We start from the raw sequence: 21,471 nt of genomic DNA on the forward strand, positions 1-21,471 counted from the left end.
ATAATTTTGGTTTCTCTGGGAAAGCTGACTTTGCTTAATCTTATGGTTAAAAAAAAAAAAAAAAAGAAGTCCAAACACTACTGGTTAAAGAAGTGTCTCTATCTAGAAGTGTCTTTTCCAGCCTGATGAGGAACAACAACTCCTTCTGCATTCACTTTCCAACTGCAGTAGAGATTTCCAGTAAATCACCTCGTATTTAAAATGGGAGTGGTTGTGGTCATTTGTTTTTGTGCCCCGAGAGAATAAAACTATAAATAGTGCATGAGAGGATGGGTGGTGGGTTCAGATCTCTGCCTGAAGTCTGATTCTCTTTAGATGATTTTTGGTTGGAGGTTTTTAAAGAAACATTATACTGCCAATGAAAAGGAGCTTTGGACTGTTCTGGGATTAACAGAAAAGGTGAGATTATTATTATTATTATTATTATTATTATTATTATTAGCTAAATATGAAGTTGCATGACTAGAAGTATGTGAGGACATTCAGATTAAAACTCCGTGCATGAAAAACACCTGAATATTTGAATTCCTCACTGAATTTCTTTTACATTTCATGTGTTTCTCTTTTATCTATATTTTTGCCCTGACAGAAAATCTTCTTTTTTCATAATTAGATTTAAGCAACAACAACAACTTCCTGCTTCTGTGTAGAAACACCATGGCAGAGTCCCAGTATTCTTCTCAGTAAGGTTTACCTTTTAATTATTCCCCCTAAACACTTGGATATATTAATACCATTTTTCAGACAGAATACAATGACATGGTTTTTTGGTTCTAGTAACTTACTTCCTATTAATCAATCAGGAAAGTCACAGATATTTAAATTTGAGAGTGTGTTCATGCACTTTAATTAGTAGAATTTTGTTTTATGGTGTTATTGATTTAAATGAAATGCACTAGCTACATTAGTTCTCTTGGACTGAGTAGGACTGCAATGGAGACAAATGTGTTTTGTTTTACTGATGGTCATTGACTGATTGGTGAATAGTCATCACAGTTTTTTTTTAAAAACACATCACTCACCTAGAGATGTGTGTGGCTGTTAATGACCTTGTTTAAGATGTTCTGGTATTTGAGGAGTATGTGTAATAGTAAATGTGTGTAGAGAAGAGTATCGGGAAACATGGTCATTAAAAATGAGTGCAAGGTGTGAACCAGTCCAGATTACAGATTCTGCAAGCAGACAAAAATATCTGCTTCTGCACGTATTTCACTCTGTGGGCCTCATTTATCAACATGTATATGAACAAATTTATGTGTACAGCTCTAGTATGAGCATTTACATAAGAAATGTGGTATTCATGAAAATCCTTTAAAACTTCTGAAAAATAGGCCTCATTTACCAGTATTTTAGTAAAGTGGTGCTGTTGCACTCAGTTTAAAAACATCCATCATAATCCTCTTCAAAACATTTGTTAACTACAAATAAGTCTATTTGGATGCCAAAAAATTAAACCTTATATTAATTATTTTTTAATATTTCAAAAAGGGGGGGGGGGCGGTTAGGTTAGGGCTGATGTGACGTCAGTGTGCGCCATGCAACTTTCCAGTTGCCCTGAAAACAAGCGTGAAAGAAGAATTAGACGCACATATAAGACCCGGCAACACCACAACCGTGACTGAGCCGACCACATGGATACGCAATATGGTGACAGTGGTGACAGACGAGACGACATTCGAATATGCGTTGACCTGAGACCTCTAAACCAAGCACCATGCACATCACAACACATCATACCAACCCTAGAATATGTGCAGTGCAAACTGCCCAAGTCACTCATTTTTCCTTTGTGGATGCCTGTGATGATTTTTTTTGCAGTGCAAGCTTGATGAAGAGCGCTTTCTGGGCTCTGTGGGGTCGATTTGGAGTCTCTGTAGCCCCATAAATCTACCAGTTCAAACAGTATGAGTTGCTGGCAGGCTTGGAAAGCATTGAACCAAGGACTAATGACCGGAGTTGAGTTTAACGCATTAATGTAATTGCATTTACATTTTATTTATTTATTTAGCAGACGCTTTTATCCAAAGCAGCTTACACATGAGGAAATAAAAATAAAATGACTTTTTCTGATAACGCAGTAATGTAACGCACTACAATATAAATGGATGTAATTTGATTACAGTTACTGTAATCAAATAAAATTTATTGCAATGTCAATAAAATTGTTACTTGCGTTACAAATTTATTGTTAAGAAAACAATATTAAGTCAAATGCATTTTTTTCATAAATCACATTTTGCCCCGGGGAATTTTTCTTTAGCCCTGAATAATTCTCCATTTGGAGCAGTTTGTCACTACGTAACGGAACGTCAGTAAAAGAAGATGCCTGTAATTTGATATCTTCAGTGAACGGAGGCGAGACCAATCAGTCAGCGTTTACAGGAAAATACGTGGGAACACGTGTCTTATTTTCTGTCCGTCTCTCACTTCTGCTAAACGCTAGCTCACAGTCAGTGTGAGGGGGGAATGGATATACTCCGATTATTTTTTTAAACATGATATGAGCAGAGCAGAAGGAAAGAGAACTCTACATGGCTCTGTAGCAGCTATAAATACATACAGTGATAGCTGTCCCTCCGCTTGGCTAGCAACACCAAACTAGCCTAGTTAGAAAAGGGTTTTTTTTTCGCTTTTTGGGGGGTTTTTTTTTTAAAGAAAAATTTGATCTCTCTGGTCGTCCTATAAACAGTGACATAACCGAGGCAAGTTTTATGATAAATCCGACTTTTTCTGATCATGTCATACATTGACGCTAAAATGACTGAAAGAACTCTGAGTTTCACTGTGTAGTGTATTTTTGTAGGTTTGAGAGGTTTTTGAACGTAACGTGAAAGTAAAGTAATTAGTAATCTGATTACTGTTTACATGCAGTAATCAGTAATGTAATGTTAATGTAATTACTGATTACAGTTACAATTGTACACTTACAATTGTAAGATTACAGTTTTAAAGTAGTTTTTAGTCATCCGTAGTGGATTACTTTTTTTTGAGTAACTAATTTTGATAACTTATATCCTAATTTTGTCCAATTTGTTGGTTAGTGAGCAGGATTACATTTAAATTAGTTTATAGCAGTATTGGCTTTAGATCAGTTAATATACGGTCACATAACTTGGTTAACTCTATAACACTGACCATACGAATCTTTTTTTTTTTTTTTTTTTGATGAGGTAATCAACAACGTTAGAGTTATCTCTCGGATATCTAATGCTAGCTGGCTAGCTTGTTGCTAACACTACTTGTTATTGTCCACTGTTGTTGCTGTACTGCCATTTCAGTCCAGAATCTTGAAGGAAATTTTTTAATTCACTTTAATATAACAGAACCAATAGCCACTCAGGGCTGTTACTGTAAACGTGTGGGTTTTTTTACTTCACACAATGAACGTTGCTAGGTGGGAAATGCAATCACTGCAACTTGCAAATTACCACTTACAAGACAACATAACGTTTAATTTAATAAAAAGTTTCATAAGGTTCTTGTGCATGTGTAGAGGATTGATTCGTGCCTAGACCCTTAACACGTGTGGTACAGATTGGGCAGCGGAATCACAATGTAAATCAAGCAGGGGATGTGTATTAGATAGACACAATAAAAGTTTGGAGAGGCCTACATCTATAAATATTTTGCATTTATGACAACACTTTCATATTCTTCATATTGAAGTTGCTAAACGTAAGGTAAATGTGAACAGTTTTATTTTACTGACTGGATGTTAATAGAACTTACGTTAACATATAACAGAAACGCGAAGATTTTTAAAGAAAAAAAAGTCATTAAACTTTCATTGAATTGGTTATGTCATGTCAAAAAATGACTAGCGGTGCTAATTACCTTTATCCATAAGTGATCATACTCAAAAGCCCAACTGAAAGTAAAAATCTAGAACACGTTGGATGAGAGAAGCAAAAATCCAGTTTATTGTTCAAAATCAACATGAGATCCATTCAGTGAGACCTCCCAAAGTGATCTGAATCTATACACAGACGCAATGCCCTAGTTATAGTCTGATCTTTAGTCTACGTCCAATTATCTCATTCTTTTGAAATCCCAATATACCTTAATGTCCTTTTTGATTTCCCCTTAATCTCTACTTTTCTCATTTTAAAATCCCTTTAGAATAAACTTTTCTCACTTTGGAATCCCCTTAAAACCCATTTTCAGCCATTGGATATCTCCTTATCGCCATGTTTTTCTTTCTGGTATTTAAAAATTTTCCAAGTCCCTCACTGGCATTCCTACTTCCTACTAACTGAGCTGTGCGCATCTCACCGTACCATCGTCCTGAACATTTCTGGATATTTCACCACTTCATTATGGGTGAGATATTTTTATTATTGCTTACTGTTACACACATTTTCTTTCTAATCCTAAACTTGTTATATGTTTTTGGTGCTTCTTAAACATTGTGTGTGTGTGTGTGTGTGTATGTGTGTTTTCAACTTTATGCTCTTTCCATGCAGTGTATTGATACCCGTTTCTTACATTCTTTGCATGTGCTTGTACATGTATATATGGATATATCTAAGTGTTACCACTACTGTTTTAGCTCATTTTTGTCCTTTCTCTTTGTTCTCCATCCAGCTGATGAACGCCCTCCTGCAGCTGGACTCTCCAGCTCTCTCGGCTGCTCAATCTCACAGGCCTGGGTGAATATCTACGTCATCAGCTGGCACATTTGGCAGTGGATGTTACAGCTCCGCTGGAACGTCTCTGCTCTTCACCTGTACCCTCAGGGCTTCCTTATCCTCCCACTTATTGTATCATTCCATCAATGACCTATGCTCATGCTTATACTCAAACTGAGGCTCATCTGTCACCCATAACCTCTGTGGAGGGCCCGTTTATTCTTCCCTCTGATGATGATAGTAGCTTTGCTACAAACACACCACCATATTACCCATCACCTACTGATTATTCTCTGACAAGTCCTGTTCCCTCCCCAGTGTATGATGTGCATGATAGTGGTTCTCAATAAACTACATACTCTGTTACCATTGTGTTTTAAATTTATTCCCACAGTTAACTCATCCATGATTATTTCAGATATTTTTTTTAAACCAAAACTGACCACACAGTGCTCTTAGTGGTCAATATCACATAATAACCAGCGGGGGTATGAATAAGTAGGTAATAAGCCACCTTATATAGATTTATACATGTGAGTGTGAACTACACCTTCAGTCATAAACATAGTTTAGACCCTGGTGAAAGGAAGCGTACATGTGTACAATGCTCAATGCAGAACCGAAGGGCCTCTTACATACAACAAAGTTTCTCGGCAACCTCACTTCACTGCTCCACACTTGCTAACACCTTGTGCTCATTTTTAATGACCACACTTGCTGCTACTGCCCTGCATGCTCTGGATGACTGCTCTAATACTCCTAATTACCATAACAAGCATATGGTTCAAACACCATGAAGATGTTTTATCAGGTTACTTATATTGTAGGAAGATGCTGTAGTTCCTTCTCCTGATGTTTTCATAGAACCGTTCATTAGTGCGACAATGTACAGTATCACATGGTATCACCTGGGTTTGGTTTTTGGTATCGGAGCAAGATTCTGAGTACGAGTCAGTAAGTGTGGTATCAGACCAATACCCGATAATCATATAGGTGTCGAGGCCTCTATCAAAGAATAAAATTCAGTAAAATTTATTCTTATAAAATGGCAAAAAAAAAAAAAAAAGACACAATAGCATAGTTAAGGAAATTAAAATGATCTATTTTTTGTGTAGGAATGAAGACAACTCAAGAGAAGAGCGATTAAATGAAATCAGAGAAAAGAGCAGATCAAAAGAAGGATTCATCACCAGATATATTCTGAACACCAGGACTGTAACAGCTGGTGAAAGACTGAAGAGAGTGGTATTTGGAAAAAAGGACGAGAACAAACCTCACAAAACCATATTAATTGTTGGAGAAACAGGAACAGGAAAGTCAACTATCATCAATGCCATGGTCACCTACATGCTGGGTGTTGGTAGTGAAGACAGAAGTTGGTGTGAGATCATAGAAACAAAAGAAAACCAAACTGGTTCTCAGACAAATGCAGTCACAGTGTATGACGTGTTTACTAAACACAGCCCGTTCTCTCTGACCATCATCGACACGCCTGGGTTTGGAAGCACAGAAGGTATAAAGGAGGATATAAAAATTGCTGAGAGTTTACACGAGTTATTTAGATCTGAAGATGGAGTTAGTGAAACTGATGCAGTGTGTTTTATAGTGACATCACTCACCTCTCGACTCACTGAACGACAGCTGTATGTTTTTAATGCAGTTCTCTCTTTATTCGGCCGCGACGTGGAGGAACACATTGTTGTGTTCATCACACATGCCTCCAGAAAGCCTAATAATGCTATTAAGGCCATCAAGGAGTCGAAAATCCCGTGTGCTCAGGATGATAGAGGAGAGCCTGTGTATTTCAGGTTCGACAACTGTCACTGTGAAGACTTTAATGATGAGGGATTATTAGGTGACTATCAAGCATCATGGGATCTGTTAAAGACAACCATGGAGAACTTTCTGACCTTTCTGAACGAAATTAAACCCATAAGCATGAAGTTGACTGTAGCAGTGCTGAGAAGCCGCAAACAACTGACATCATCCGTCTCCAATTTAAAGGACAAAATAGAATACAACGAACTAAAGCAAAGGGAACTTGAGCAGACAAAAGAGGCTTTACAGAAACATGAGAGAGAAAAAAGAGACAATAATAACTTTGAATGTATAGTGGATGAGGCTTACAAAGAAAAGGTAGCTATAGAATCTAAGTGGTGGCACTTCGGAAGCAAAGAGGCTACTTGCTGTACAGTCTGTGAGGAGAACTGCCATTACCCAGGATGCTGGTGGGTAAGAGATCTTTTCTGGTGTAGTGTCATGTCTGGGGGGAACTGCACAGTGTGTACTGGAAGGTGTCACTACACTAAACATGTTAAAGAGGGGAAAATCTATCAGGGAAAAACAAGGAAGGTCAAGAAGACTGAGGAAGATCTGAAACAGAAATACGAGACAAAGTCTGAAGAGACAAAGAGTTTGATAAGTCGACTGGAGGATGAAATTGCAGAACAAGAAAAAGCAAAGATCAGACTGGTGGAAGAATGTTATCAGTGTGTAGTTAAACTGGAGGAGATCGCCTTAAAGGCTGACTCTGTGTATACACTGCACCATCTGGACTTTTTGATCGAGAAAGTGAAGGAAACAGGAAACATAGATCGAGTGCAGAGACTTGAAGAGATTAAAAAAAGAGCTGATGATCAACAGTTGGCACAGGCAAGAAAATGGTTCAGTGCAGTGGGTCGCTAATAAATGCATAGTTGTGAAAAACAGACGTTTATATGAGTAAATAAAGTAGAATTGTCGGTTATTGTTCATTTTAATCATCATTATTCTTATCAGGGTCTAAAGGTAATCTAAATAATGTGAACTAAAGAACTATTGTTGCTAAAGGAGGTTCTACATGTTATTGAATTATAGAGTGCACTTATAGATTGTATTTGCACAACAAAACAAATAAAAAACAAACGGGGGGAAACAGGAGTCAGTGTTTGTGACAGAACTATAAGAAATCGTCTGAAGGAAATGGATTTGCGTATGGAAAACCCAATGAAAACCAGCACTGACGCCTAAACAGAAGAAAACAAGGTTACAGTGGGCTAAAGAGAAGCGGTCATGGAGTGGATGATTGGATGAAAGTGATGTTCAGTGATGAAGCACAAATCTGCACTGGCCAAGGAGACGATGCTGGAACTGTTGTCGTTCCGGACACTTTTCTCATTCGATTGTTGGAAAATGAAGTGATTGTTCAGGATGATAATGCATCTCACCACAGAGCAAAGAGTGTTAAAGCTTTTCTTCAGGAAAGGCAGATCAACTCCATGACGTGGCCAGCACACACGGGAAAATGGGCCTGTGTATGCCCGTGTAGATATTCCATTAAAAATCAGCTGGAATAGTCTTTTAAAACATTAACAATGTCTAGACTGTATTTCTGATTCTTTTTTTTAAAAAAAATAATTCATTATTTTTGTTTGGTTTGCTTTAAATTTCATCATTTTAACTGTAATTGCTTGCAAAAACCTCCTGTGGTCAGTGGGGCCTCAGGACGAATAAGCTTGGCTGTTTATTTTATATTGTTGTTGTTGTTGTTGTTGTTGTTGTTGTTGTGTTTGAGCAATCTAATGTTGAGGGTGGTATCTATGTTAGTAATGTCTAGTGTAATGTGAGTGTAAAATTTTTTAAATAAATAAATAATCCACAAAGTCAACTGATAATTGTGAAGCTTTGTTAAATCAAATGTAAATTTTAAAATTTGCCAGTTGTGGTGAATTTTATAGGAAAAGATTTATTTAAAGGTAAAACAACATAATTATTAATTTCTCGGGTAACTGTTTGTCATGGCAATTTATTTATTTATTTATTTATTTACACTTAATATGAAAAAGATTGGTGTAGTATTGTAAAAAATAATGTTTAAAATTCCCCTCAATTTCGGGTTGAATATCTCTGGTGGGGGACCAGACACGAACCTGGTTCTTTCCCCACAGAACAATAGTCCTTTATAGTAGCTGTAAAGATTTTGAGTTTGAGATCCCACTGGTTACAGAGTTAGGGCTAATAGAAATCTGGGCTAAAAGCCTACTTTCAGATTTCAGGTTCGTATCCTGTCCCGCACCAAAGATATTCAACCCAAAAGTGAGGGGAGTTTTTAAAAATGGCACTTTCTTGCCCCATAAGAAGAAATAAAAGAAGTCTCAATCCTGAAGAGTTCTGCATGCACTTAGCTAGGTACCCTCTAAAATTAAGACTAAGACTCGAACCCTTCCCATTAAAAATTGACCCTAAATGTAGAGCTGTGAGCAATCTTAAGCATCACATTTGGTCTTAAGTTCTAAGTCTAAGAGACACAAATGTGCAAAATGTTTATCTAGGACCAGCATGAGCTGAGGTATTGGGGTTTCTGTAAACAGTCGTACAACCTCGGTTCCAAAAAAGTTGGGATGCTGTGTAAAATGTAAATAAAAACAGAATGCAATGATTTGCAAATCTCATAAACCCATACGTTATTCACAATAGAACATAGAAAACATATCACATGTTTAAACTGAGGAAACCTACCATTTTAAGGAAAAAATAAGGTAATTTGATGGCATCACGTCTCAAAAAAGTTGGGTTAACAAAAGGCTGGAAAAGTAAGTGTTACTAAAAAGAAACAGCTGGAGGAACATTTTGTAACTAATGAGGGTAATTGGAAACAGGTCAGTAAGATGATTGGGTATAAAAAGAGTATCTTAGATAGGCAGAGTCTCTCAGAAGTAAAGATGGGATGGAATCTGGATGGAAGCAGATGTTGCTCTAAAACCTGTATATACCTTCCAGCATTGATGATGCCTTTCCAGATGTGCAAGCTGCCCGTTCCATAGGCACTTCCTTAAAATGTCTTTATTTTATATGGAGAAGTGGGAATTTATACCATCTATCGATCTACCATGGATTAAGGAAGGGGAAAAATTCTTCATACTTTTTTTAATTTAGAAAAACATACACGGGCGTTAAAAACAATCAATAAACTTAATAAAAATGACCGAATAAGTGAAGAGCAAATATTGACTGATGCATACATTTCTTCCTTTTATGGGAATCTTTAATAAATCAAGGTATTCTGAGAGAAATCGTGATCTTTTTTTCTCCTTTATAAGTGACAAAGTGCCCATTATAGATAATGATATGAAAAACATTAGTGAGGTTGAGATCACTATTTCTGAATTAGATATACATCCCCAACGTACTGATGGTATTACAATAGAATTTTATAAACGTTTTTTGGAAGATATTAGAATCCTTCTGTTCGAAGCATTAAAAGATTATATAAATAAATCAGAATTGTCCACAACAACGAAACATGGTTTGATGATCCTCGTCCCTAAGCCGAACAAAGACAAGTTATTTTCAGGCAATTGGAGAGCAATAACTCTTTATTCATAGTCATATTCAGTTAGTCCGCTATATGCTTCATTGTAATCACTTAATTCCTCAGTCAAGCTTAATTTTATCTTTAGACTTTTTCAAGGCATTCGATATCCTTGAGCATCCTTTTTTGGAAAGTCTTTGGAAATTTTTGGTTTTGTTCCTGTGTTCTGTAAATGGATTCCCATGTTTTATAGTGAAATTTATAGCAGGATGTCCTTTAGTAAAGTCTCATCACCCAAATTTCAAATTGAAAGAGGAATTCGGCAAGGTTGCCCTATTTCTCCATTATTTTTTAATTTGGCAGAACTATTGTCTCTATGGCTGCATCCAAGCTGGGGTGTTACCCTACTACACAGTAAGCGAACAGCAGTACGCCAAAGTTCTCAGTAGACGAGAAATACCCGGATGGTGTACTGCTTCTGGAGAGATTTTGTAGTATGCAACCGATGGACTCTACGTGAGTCAAAAATTCCCATAATGCAACAGGACTGATGTAGAAGATAGTAATCATGGAAGACTCTTTTTAAGTATTAAAGCTTGGTTAAACAGGACTTGTTTAACAATACCTGAATAAAGTGTTAACTTGTTGAAGGTTTAAATAAGAAAACAGTTCTCACAGCGTTTGAAACCTTTTTGTGATCTCCATCATGCCTTAGCCGGCCAAGCTAACGTCAACGAATTTACCTCAGCCTGTTAACCCCGCCCACATTACATCACTAATTCAGTTAACTTTCCTGATGTGTGTTTTGGTGTGGTTGCTTTAATCTGGTGGTCCCTTTAAGAGTTTTGTGTTTATGATGACATCGAAGGTCACATGACAATGCCACCATGGTGGATGTAATATGTCTGGGATTGTAGTAATACACACCCATACTGATTAGCATGTACTGTTTCACCGGCTGTGCAGTAGCTACTGCATCAAATTCAGTACATCAATACATACTGTCACAGTACGTGATTTCGGACTCAGCCTTTGAGCTTTAACCATGGGGAAGTAGTGTTGGAAATCTGATTCATTTCCACGAACCAGATCTTTTGGACGGTTTGTTTCAATGAACCAGTTCAAAAAACCGATTCATCAGTTCCTTCACATCATCAAGCAGGGCTTGATGGATCAGGTGGTAGAGCGGGTTGTCCACTAATCGTAGGGTTGGCGGTTCGATTCCCAGCCCACGTGACTCCACATTCTGAAGTGTCCTTGGGCAAGACACTGAACCCCAAGTTGCTCCCGATGGCAAGTTAGCACCTTGCATGGCAGCTCTGCTACCATTGGTGTGTGTGTGTGTGTGTGTGAATGGGTGAATGAGACAGAGTGTAAAGCGCTTTGGATAAAAGCGCTATATAAGTGTGCCATTTACCAAGCAAGGGCGCCAATGCGTATTTCTGTTCTAACAACGCAGTGTCAAGTTATATCAATGAAACCTTCAAATAAAAATTTTTATTTCCTGAGGAGGCTCAGGTCCTTCAATGTATGCAGCGAGATACTCCAGATGTTTTATCAGTCTGTTGTTGTGAGCACCGTCTTCTTTGCTGTGGAGTGTTGGGGTGCCGGCATCAAAGCCAAGGACGCTAACAGACTGAACAAACTCATAAAAACGGCTGAGTCTGTAGTCGGCACGAAGGTTGTCGCTGTGGAGGAGGTGGTTAGAGACAGAATGCAGTCAAAACTGCTGGCAATTATGGACCACAATTCCGACCCTCTCCACAACACACTAGATAAAATCAAGATCATCTTCAGCAACAGACTTATTCAACCCCGCTGTTTAAAGGAACATTACAGGAAATCATTCCTGCCTGCTGCCATCAAACTTTATAACTCATCTGCCCCGTCAGACCTCACCCGCCCTTGTTAGATGAATCCATCTGAGCCTATTAGACCTACGGTCAGGAACCGGACTTTAAGTTACCTCTCATCTTTTGCACTCCACACTCCACTTAAATAGAATATTTATCATATTTATAATAATTAGAATCATTTGTATATATCTGGTGCATGATTTCTGCATATACCATATCTACATTACATTTATCATATTTATATCATATTTATACAGTATATGGGATCTATTCATCTACATGGCAAGTTTTAAGTCATTTGTGTGAAGGCATATTGTTGATTACTGCCTATCATTCACTGAAGGTAAAGGTGTTTGTGGTCACAGTTTCATTCGCTGATCCTTCATGTCGGATACGACTGATCAATATCGAGTAGCCTACATCTTGGACAATTTTCCTACATGAAAGTTTTGTACCTACAGCACACATTACAGATACTGATGCACAAACACGGATATGTTCTACGCGTTTAAAGTTTATAGAAAGAATAAATAGTCTTATAAACTCCATGATTTAGCTTAACAACTTAAAATATAATCTGCATGCACAATAAACTACAGTAAAATTAATTTATATCTCATGATAGAAAAGTTTTTCAATGTTTTAATAACAATTTTAGACAACTTGTCATAAGCATATTTCCAGTACGTTTGGTTTGTTATTAAAGAAAATTAAAGTTCTTGGAGTCCCCACCGCCGCCAAAATGTTTCATTTAAAATTTTTATTTACTTTAGCGCTTATTTTATTTTTTATTTTTCTCATAATTATGTTAGATGGCTAGTTAAAGCTGTCTGATAGTGAGCTAACTTTAGATAAAGAAAGACTGCTTGAATATTTAAATTATAACCTAGCAACTGTTCAGAGATAAACGCTTATTCTGTGTCGATAAATTAAGTGTACCTGTCACGAGTTCCCCTTTAAGCAGCGCGCTGTGGAGCAGGTGCGCGAGCACCTGCTTTTCCCTTGTGGACAATCGTGACATTTCGACACGTGCATTTGTTTATGTTTCTGTCATGTCTCCTCCCCGTTCTGTCATTGGTTGTAGTTTCACGTGTGTCTGAATTGCCCTCAGCCGTCAGCCATTACAACGCTATTATCTCCGCATATATACCGCGCACCTCCCAGCACACGGCGCGGAATATTGAATGAGATATAGTAGATTAGTTTAGAGTCCTCACGATAGATAACCACAGTCAGTCCATAGTTTCATGTTTCATGTTTAGTTTCATAGTCATAGTTCATGTCATGTTTCATGTTTAGGTTCGTTTGTTAAGTTCACGCTGGTTTCTCCGCTACCAGTTCCTCGCTGTTGTTTATGTTTCATGTTTGGTATATCGACCCTGTATCCCGTGACCACGACTTTGATTCCTGCCTTGCCTCGTTTATGCCTGTTTGCCGATCGTCTGAACTTTGCATGTTACTGGATTACGTTTTTGGATTACGTTCTGGATTTACCTGCCTGTGTGTCTCTCAATAAAACTGTTCACACTGCGCTTGCATCCTACCTTATCTCCGTTACGTCACGAAACGTCACAGAATATTCCGCCCCATCATGGATGCAGCACGAGAACGAAGAGGACTCAGAACCCGGAGGTCCACGCCAATCATCCCCGCCTTGGATTCTATGCAGTTCTCGCAGTGGACTTTCATGGACCTTCCCGATCGGTATGATGGCTTCTTTGGTTATCCGGACTATTTTATGATAGACTGCCAGAGTTACTTCTCAAGCCTGTTTGACCCGAAGCCAAGGGAGAGGCAATGGATTAAGTTCATGATGTCCCGATTTTTTGGCCCAGCACGCAAGTGGGCACAGCGAGTAGCAGCCATGAGACCCCGGGTACTGGAGGACAGTAGGCAGTTTTCGGACCTGTTTCTGAGGGAGTTTGGAGAACCAGGGCAGAGCTACAACTTGGATGAGCTGTTGAAGGGAGTTAATGTGGCGAACAGTGCTGATCTTCCATTCCACATGCATTATGAGCGGATGAGCCACCAAGTTGATGTTAACATGGATAACCAAGTCCCTGAGGTCCAAGTCCAAGTCAAGTCTCTAGTCTCTGGAGTCCAAGTCAAGTCTCAAGTCCCTGAGGTCCAAGTCCAAGTCAAGTCTCAAGTCCCTGAGGTCCAAGTCAAGTCTCAAGTCCCTGATGTCACACCCAAGTCTACTGATACGGCCGACCAAGTTTTGCTCACGCCCAAGTCTACCGACCCGGTCGCCCAAGTTCAGTCCACGCCCAAGACTACCGACCCGGTCGCCCAAGTTCAGCCCACGCCCGAGACTACCGACACGACCACCCAAGTTCAGCCCACGCCCGAGACTACCGACACGACCACCCAAGTTCTGCCAAAGCCTGAGTCTGCGGACACGCACAGCCAAGTTCTGCTCACGCCCGAGTCTGCTGACACGCACAGCCAAGTTCTGCTCATGCCCGAGTCTGCTGACACGCACGGCCAAGTTCTGCTCACGCCCGAGTCTGCTGACACGCACGGCCAAGTTCTGCTCACGCCCGAGTCTGCTGACACGCACAGCCAAGTTCTTTTCACGCCCGAGTCTACCGACACGCACCGCCAAGTTCTGCTCACACCCGAGTCTACCGACACGGCCACCCAAGCTCCGCCCATGCCCAAGGTTCACCTGGTGACCTCAGAGCTTCAGCCTCCCTGCTCGGCTGTGGACGTCGCTCAGCCTCCCTGCTCGGCTGTGGACGTCGCTCAGCCTCCCTGCTCGGCTGAGGTCGTCGCTCAGCCTCCCTGTTCGGCTGAGGTCGTCGCTCAGCCTCCCTGTTCGGCTGTGGTCGTCGTTCAGCCTACCCGCTCGCCTTAGGTCGTCGCTCAGCCTTCCTGCTTCATGGCGAACATCGTTTCCCCCTCCTGCTTCGAGGAGACCCACGCTCCTCTCCCTGGCCGCACGGAGACCCACGCTCCTCTCCCTGGCCGCACGGAGACCCACGCTCCTCTCCCTGGCCGCACGGAGAACCACGCTCCTCTCCCTGGCCGCAAGGAGAACCACGCTCCTCTCCCTGGCCGCACGGAGACCCACGCTCCTCTCCCTGGCTACACGGAGACCCACGCTCCTCTCCCTGGCCTCACGGAGACCCACGCTCTGCCTTCATGCTCCGCCGAGGACTTTGCTCAGCCTGTCTGCCCGGCTGTGGACGTCGCTCAGCCTCCCTGCTCGGCTGTGGACGTCGCTCAGCCTGTCTGCCCGGCTGTGGACATCGCTCAGCCTCCCTGCTCGGCTGTGGTCGTCGTTCAGCCTTCCTGCTCCATGGCGAACATTGTTCCCGCCTCCTGCTTCGAGGAGACCCACGCTTCTCTCCCTAGCCGCACGGAGACCCACGCTCCTCTCCCTGGCCGCACGGAGACCCACACTCCTCTCCCTGGCCTCACGGAGACCCATGCTCCTCTCCCTGGCCTTACGGAGACCCACGCTCTGCCTTCATGCTCCGCCGAGGACTTCGCTCAGCCTGTCTGCCCGGCTGTGGTTGTCGCTCTGCCTACCTGTTCAGCCGGGGACGTCGCTCTGCCTTCATGCTCCGACGAGAACGTTGCCCTGTTTCCCTGCTCAGCTGAGTACAGCGCTCTGCCTTCATGTTCCGCCGAGGACTTTGCTCAGCCTGTCTGCCTGGCTGTGGTCATCGCTCTGCCTTCATGCTCCGCCGAGGACGTCGTTCCACTTTCATGCTCCGCCAAGGGCGTAGCTCAGTCTGTCTGCCCGGCTGTGGTCGTTGCTCTGCCTACCTGTTCAGCTGAGGACGTCGCTCTGCTTCCCTGCTCTGCCGTGTAGGTCGCTCTGCTTTTTTGTTTTGCCAAGAACGCCGTGCAGTCTCCAGGCTCTGCTTGGGACATTCTGCCCAGGGGGCCGGGGCCGCCGATGGAGATGGATGTTTCATGGCGCTTGTACTCGAGTGCCCTTGGGGGGGGGGGGGGGGGGTTGGTTTTGTCATGAGTTCCCCTTTAAGCAGTGCGCTGTGGAGCATGTGAGCGCGTGTGCACGAGCAGGTGCACGAGCACCTGCTTTTCCCTTGTGGACAATCGTGACATTTCGACATGTGCATTTGTTTATGTTTCTGTCATGTCTCCTCCCTGTTCTGTCATTGGTTGTAGTTTCACGTGTGTCTGAATCGCCATCAGCCGTCAGCCATTACAATGCTGATTATCTCCGCATATATACCGCGCGCCTCCCAGCACACGGCGCGGAATATTGAATGAGATATAGTAGATTAGTTTAGAGTCCTTACGATAGATAACCACAGTCAGTCCATAGTTTCATGTTTCATGTTTAGTTTCATAGTCATAGTTCATGTCATGTTTCATGTTTAGGTTCGTTTGTTAAGTTCACGCTGGTTTCTCCGCTACCAGTCCCTCGCTGTTGTTTATGTTTCATGTTTGGTATATCGACCCTGTAGCCCGTGACCACGACTTTGATTCCTGCCTTGCCTCGTTTATGCCTGTTTGCCGATCGTCTGAACTTTGCATGTTACTGGATTACGTTTTTGGATCACGTTCTGGATTTACCTGCCTGTGTGTCTCTCAATAAAACTGTTCACACTGCGCTTGCATCCTACCTTATCTCCGTTACGTCACGAAATGTGACAGTACCAAACAATAATAAAAAAGAAGAGTTATATCTTACCATCACTGTGAGGTAAAACTGAGGATCCACTCATCTTGGCTCTTTTTGACAATTGAGGATTCACTCATCTGGCACATGTGAGTGTGTTTAGAGTTTTCAGGTGAAAGCAAAAAAACCCTGTAATTTGGATTAATTATGAAACTGGGACAATTATGGACAGTGTTTTATGTTTCTAGTAGTAGTAACATCATCGAGTAAAATGCCTACTTCAAATTCTCGAGACCTTAGGTTGCAAATATTTTTCAATAATTAAAAAATAACACAGAAACAAATATCTGTAGGTTTATAAATGTTTTATTCGTCTATTGCCATTAACGTCACAACACATAGCAGGTCTTCAGTAATCCTCAGCAAACTTCAACATTTAGTGGAACCTACTCATTTGGTCCAGTTTGGGTGGGGCATGCTGCAAAGCGAGTTGCTCCGGCTGTGCATCTCGCGTTATCAACCCAGAACTAAAGTTTACTTCAGTTCGATTTGTGAACTTGACCGGCTCTACCGGTTACTTCCTGACAATCGGCTCAAAATGATGATTTGTTCTTGCAAATTTCATGAAAACTGGTTACATAACACTAGATTTGTAAACATACTGGGAATGTGTATGAGGTTTTGTACATTGTGCAAGAAAGTTTTAAAACTTGGAACAATGGGAATCAAAGCTTATAAGTCCCACATGCAGTGAGAAAAGCACAAAGCGGCTGCGGAAACCTGTCAGGAAACACCCGGCATTTCTCAGTGATGTTCCATGATCGATTCACATAGTATTAACATAAACCAATTACACTATGAAATCTGGAGGGGATGTTAGCACTGACAGGTACAATAACTATAGTATTCAAATGAACATGATCAAAATGTTTGTGGTAAAATAGTGGCAGTTGCAGAATGCCGATAATCTTGGTTCGGTCCTCAGCTCAGGTGAGAGTGTGGAGTTGGATTTTATTCAGTCCATTGAAAATATGTACATCAGATCACCTTGGAAGTAATGCAACTCAGTTCAATCACGTTTATATATAAGTATGTGTATATATATATATATATATATATATATATATATATATATATATATATATATATATACACACACACACACACACACACACACACACACACACACACAGCCCTACACTATACAGTTTTTAATAACATTATTTTTTCTGCAGGAACATGCGATGCAGCTGGATTTGCTTCTATCCATTTCTAAGGCTGCGAGGAATGTTAAATGGAGGGTTTTAGGACTGCTCCAACAAGAGCACTGTGAGCAGTTTGGTGGCATCCAGCTGATTGTGGTAGGCCTCCACACCCTACATAATGCTTGAAATGTAGTTTCTCCACGTGGCAGCTGGAGAAGTTTCTGTCGGCTCTTAGTCAGCTCGAAGCGATTTATTTTTGTTTCACTCTTTCTAAATGTCAATATACAGTGTGTGTTAAGGAAGGTAATTGGTTGTATTGTGTGCTTTATGCAAATTTGCTATGAAATTGGTCTTAAATTTTATTCTGCGTGATATTAAAAATGTCTTAAGAAGTCTCCTAAACCTGCAGATACCTTGTACAAATGTTCTTTATAACTACATTTTATTTTACTTTCTTTATCAGATTTAAGCAAAAACAACTAGCTGCTTCTCTGTAGAAACACCATGGCAGAGTGCCAGCATTCTCCACCTGGGTAAGGTTTCCTTTAACTATACACCCAATCAAAGGATCGGGATGCATTGATAAAAAATAAAAAATTTTAAAAAAGATTATTATTTTTCACAGAGCAGTTTATTCAGCTCTGGTTATATTTTCCTGGATTAAAGATTCACACAATTATTCATGCACTTTGGCTACTAGAGTCGTTCTCTATGATGTAATTTATGTGTAGGAATGAAGACAACTCAAGAGAAGAGCGATTAAATGAAATCAGAGAAAAGAGCAGATCAAAAGAAGGATTCATCACCAGATATATTCTGAACACCAGGACTGTAACAGCTGGTGAAAGACTGAAGAGAGTGGTATTTGGAAAAAAGGACGAGAACAAACCTCACAAAACCATATTAATTGTTGGAGAAACAGAAGCCGGAAAGTCAACTATCATCAATGCCATGGTCACCTACATGCTGGGTGTTGGTAGTGAAGACAGAAGTTGGTGTGAGATCATAGAAACAAAAGAAAACCAAACTGGTTCTCAGACAAATGCAGTCACAGTGTATGACGTGTTTACTAAACACAGCCTGTTCTCTCTGACCATCATCGACACGCCTGGGTTTGGAAGCACAAAAGGTATAATTGAGGATATAAAAATTGCTGAGAGTTTACAAGAGTTATTTAGATCTGAAGATGGAGTTAGTGAAATTGATGCAGTGTGTTTTGTAGTGACATCACTCACCTCTCGACTCACTGAAAGAAAGCTGTATGTTTTTAATGCAGTTCTCTCTTTATTCGGCCGCGACGTGGAGAAAAACATTGTTGTGTTCATCACACATGCCTCCAGAAAGCCTAATAATGCTATTAAGGCCATCAAGGAGTCGAAAATCCCATGTCCTCAGGATGATAGAGGAGAGCCTGTGTATTTCAGGTTCGACAACTGTCACTGTGAAGACTTTAATGATGAGGGATTATTAGGTGACTATCAAGCATCATGGGATCTGTTAAAGACAACCATGGAGAACTTTCGGACCTTTCTGAAAGAAATTAAACCCATAAGCATGAAGTTGACTGTAGCAGTGCTGAGAAACCGCAAACAACTGACATCATCCGTCTCCAATTTAAAGGACAAAATAGAATACAACGAACTAAAGCAAAGGGAACTTGAGCAGACAAAAGAGGCTTTACAGAAACATGAGAGAGAAAAAAGAGACAATAATAACTTTGAATGTATAGTGGATGAGGCTTACAAAGAAAAGGTAGCTATAGAATCTAAGTGGTGGCACTTCGGAAGCAAAGAGGCTACTTGCTGTACAGTCTGTGAGGAGAACTGCCATTACCCAGGATGCTGGTGGGTAAGAGATCTTTCCTGGTGTAGTGTCATGTCTGGGGGGAACTGCACAGTGTGTACTGGAAGGTGTCACTACACTAAACATGTTAAAGAGGGGAAAATCTATCAGGGAAAAACAACGAAGGTCAAGAAGACTATGGAAGATCTGAAACAGAAATACGAGACAAAGTCTGAAGAGACAAAGAGTTTGATAAGTCGACTGGAGGATGAAATTGCAGAACAAGAAAAAGAAAAGATCAGACTGGTGGAAGAATGTTATCAGTGTGTAGTTAATCTGGAGGAGATCGCCTTAAAGACTGACTCTGTGTATACACTGCACCAGCTGGACTTTTTGATCGAGAAAGTGAAGGAAACAGGAAACATAGATCGAGTGCAGATACTTGAAGAGATCAAAAAAAGAGCTGATGATAAACAGCTGGCACAGGCAAGAGAATGGTTCAGTGAAATGTGTCGTTAGTGAATGCATTCACATACGGGTGAAACCAGATGGGATTTTCCTCTTTTATGTGAATAATTAAAAGGTAGAATTATCTGGTAAATATTTATATATATATATATATATATATATATATATATATATATATATATATATATATATATATAATATTTTATTTAGTTTATTTAGCACTTCTTCCCCTGCATTAGTTAATCACATGATGTACACAGTATAGGTAAAGCCAAAAGTATTGCCACCTTAAAAAAAATAAACTTACTGTATAAAATAAACATTAGAGACAGTGATTTATGAATGACTGGTCAATGTAACAAATACATCTTAAAAAGTACTTAAGTATTCATCAGTGTCCAAATATAAAGTTCAAACATAATTTGAACTTTAAATAGAGTATTTGATTATTTTTATTTTACACAAGTCTTCTTAATCAAGCTAATGACTGTTTATGATGCTTTGAGGTAAAATGTGTAATTAAAATTCCACTGTTAGGTTTTATGTATATATAGTTAGTGTAATTCCTTAGTAATTAAGTATGGGTGTATTAGTTAATATTATGTTAAGTATGGGTGTATTAGTTAGTATTATGTTAAGTATGGGTGTATTAGTTTATTATTCTTTATTTTTAAAGATGTTTTGTGTCTAGTGGTCCAGGAGTTTGTTTGAAGATGGATGGCATAATGAATTCCACCAAGACCTACTATATTTTAGTAGACCTGGTTGTCTCTGCCAGGAGTTTAATGTGGTAGTAGATCGCTCTTTCAACAATTGTTATGTAGTAGATTAATTTCATGAAAGGTGGCAATAATTCTGGTGGTGACTTTTGGGTCTCTCCTACACCATGTGATGAACTTACTGATCAAAACGTGCAAAACGATCTCTGAAACATGTAAAACCAATTAATGTCTCATTTTGGCCAGTCATTTAACATTATCTGGTCATTAAACATTATAAAGACAGTGACAATTTTATATCTGTAAGGTGAACATCACAACTACAATTGGACATTTTTTAATGAGCTTCTGTCAGTTCTACAGTGATATATATAGCAGTAGATTAAAAAAATAAATAAATAATAAATAAAAAAAACAGCAGAAGATGTAAAGCTGAGCTCTGATAAAAAGCCCTCCAGAGCTAAAGTGGTGAAACATGAGAAGAGAAGAAACTCAACTTTGGTGATGAAGAATCTTGTATACAAAACAAACAAAGGCAAGACAATAACCAAAAACTAGCATAACAAGAACCAAAATCAAGACAGCGCTACAGCAGGACGAACATAACATCGATACAGATGTCTCAGGAAATCAACTGTCACACCTCTCATAAGAGACCACACAGAATGTTAGTAGTTAAATGGAGATGTGCACAAACACAGGAAATCAACTAATCAACCAATTTATTCAGCAAGGGCCCCCTCTGGTGCTCCGGAAAGGAACTGTTCTAGGGGGGTGTGACTGTGAAACATTTCATGCTTCAGAAACCTTAGTCATGGGAATCATTAAGATGTTTCCAAGGAACAGAGGCATTACAACTAAAATACATACAGATTTTCAGACTGCAGAAGAACATCATCTTGAAGGACTGCCTTCCAGACATC

General features: G+C 40.1%; 1 protein-coding gene across 3 annotated transcripts; it reads left to right on the plus strand.

The window, feature by feature from the left end:
• The first annotated feature begins 184 nt into the window (after positions 1-184).
• Positions 185-19,942, plus strand: LOC128621217 (uncharacterized). 3 transcript variants are annotated; one of them, XM_053646858.1, is made up of 6 exons: positions 185-216; positions 316-399; positions 614-683; positions 17,610-17,735; positions 18,043-18,112; positions 18,311-19,942. In XM_053646858.1, the coding sequence occupies exons 5-6, from the start codon at positions 18,084-18,086 to the stop codon at positions 19,878-19,880; spliced, it is 1,599 nt and encodes a 532-aa protein (XP_053502833.1). In that variant the 5' UTR covers positions 185-216; positions 316-399; positions 614-683; positions 17,610-17,735; positions 18,043-18,083; the 3' UTR covers positions 19,881-19,942. The 3 variants fall into 3 exon arrangements, 2 of the variants coding, with proteins under 2 accessions (XP_053502833.1, XP_053502917.1); XR_008388261.1 differs by lacking the exons at positions 185-216; positions 17,610-17,735; positions 18,043-18,112; positions 18,311-19,942 and adding exons at positions 4,165-4,320; positions 4,585-5,701 and having other exon boundaries at positions 223-399; XM_053646942.1 differs by lacking the exons at positions 185-216; positions 17,610-17,735; positions 18,043-18,112; positions 18,311-19,942 and adding an exon at positions 5,744-8,274 and having other exon boundaries at positions 223-399.
• The last annotated feature ends 1,529 nt before the right edge of the window (positions 19,943-21,471 follow it).

This window comes from Ictalurus furcatus, chromosome 1, assembly GCF_023375685.1.
Source record: "Ictalurus furcatus strain D&B chromosome 1, Billie_1.0, whole genome shotgun sequence".
Classification (NCBI taxonomy): Eukaryota; Metazoa; Chordata; class Actinopteri; order Siluriformes; family Ictaluridae; genus Ictalurus; species Ictalurus furcatus.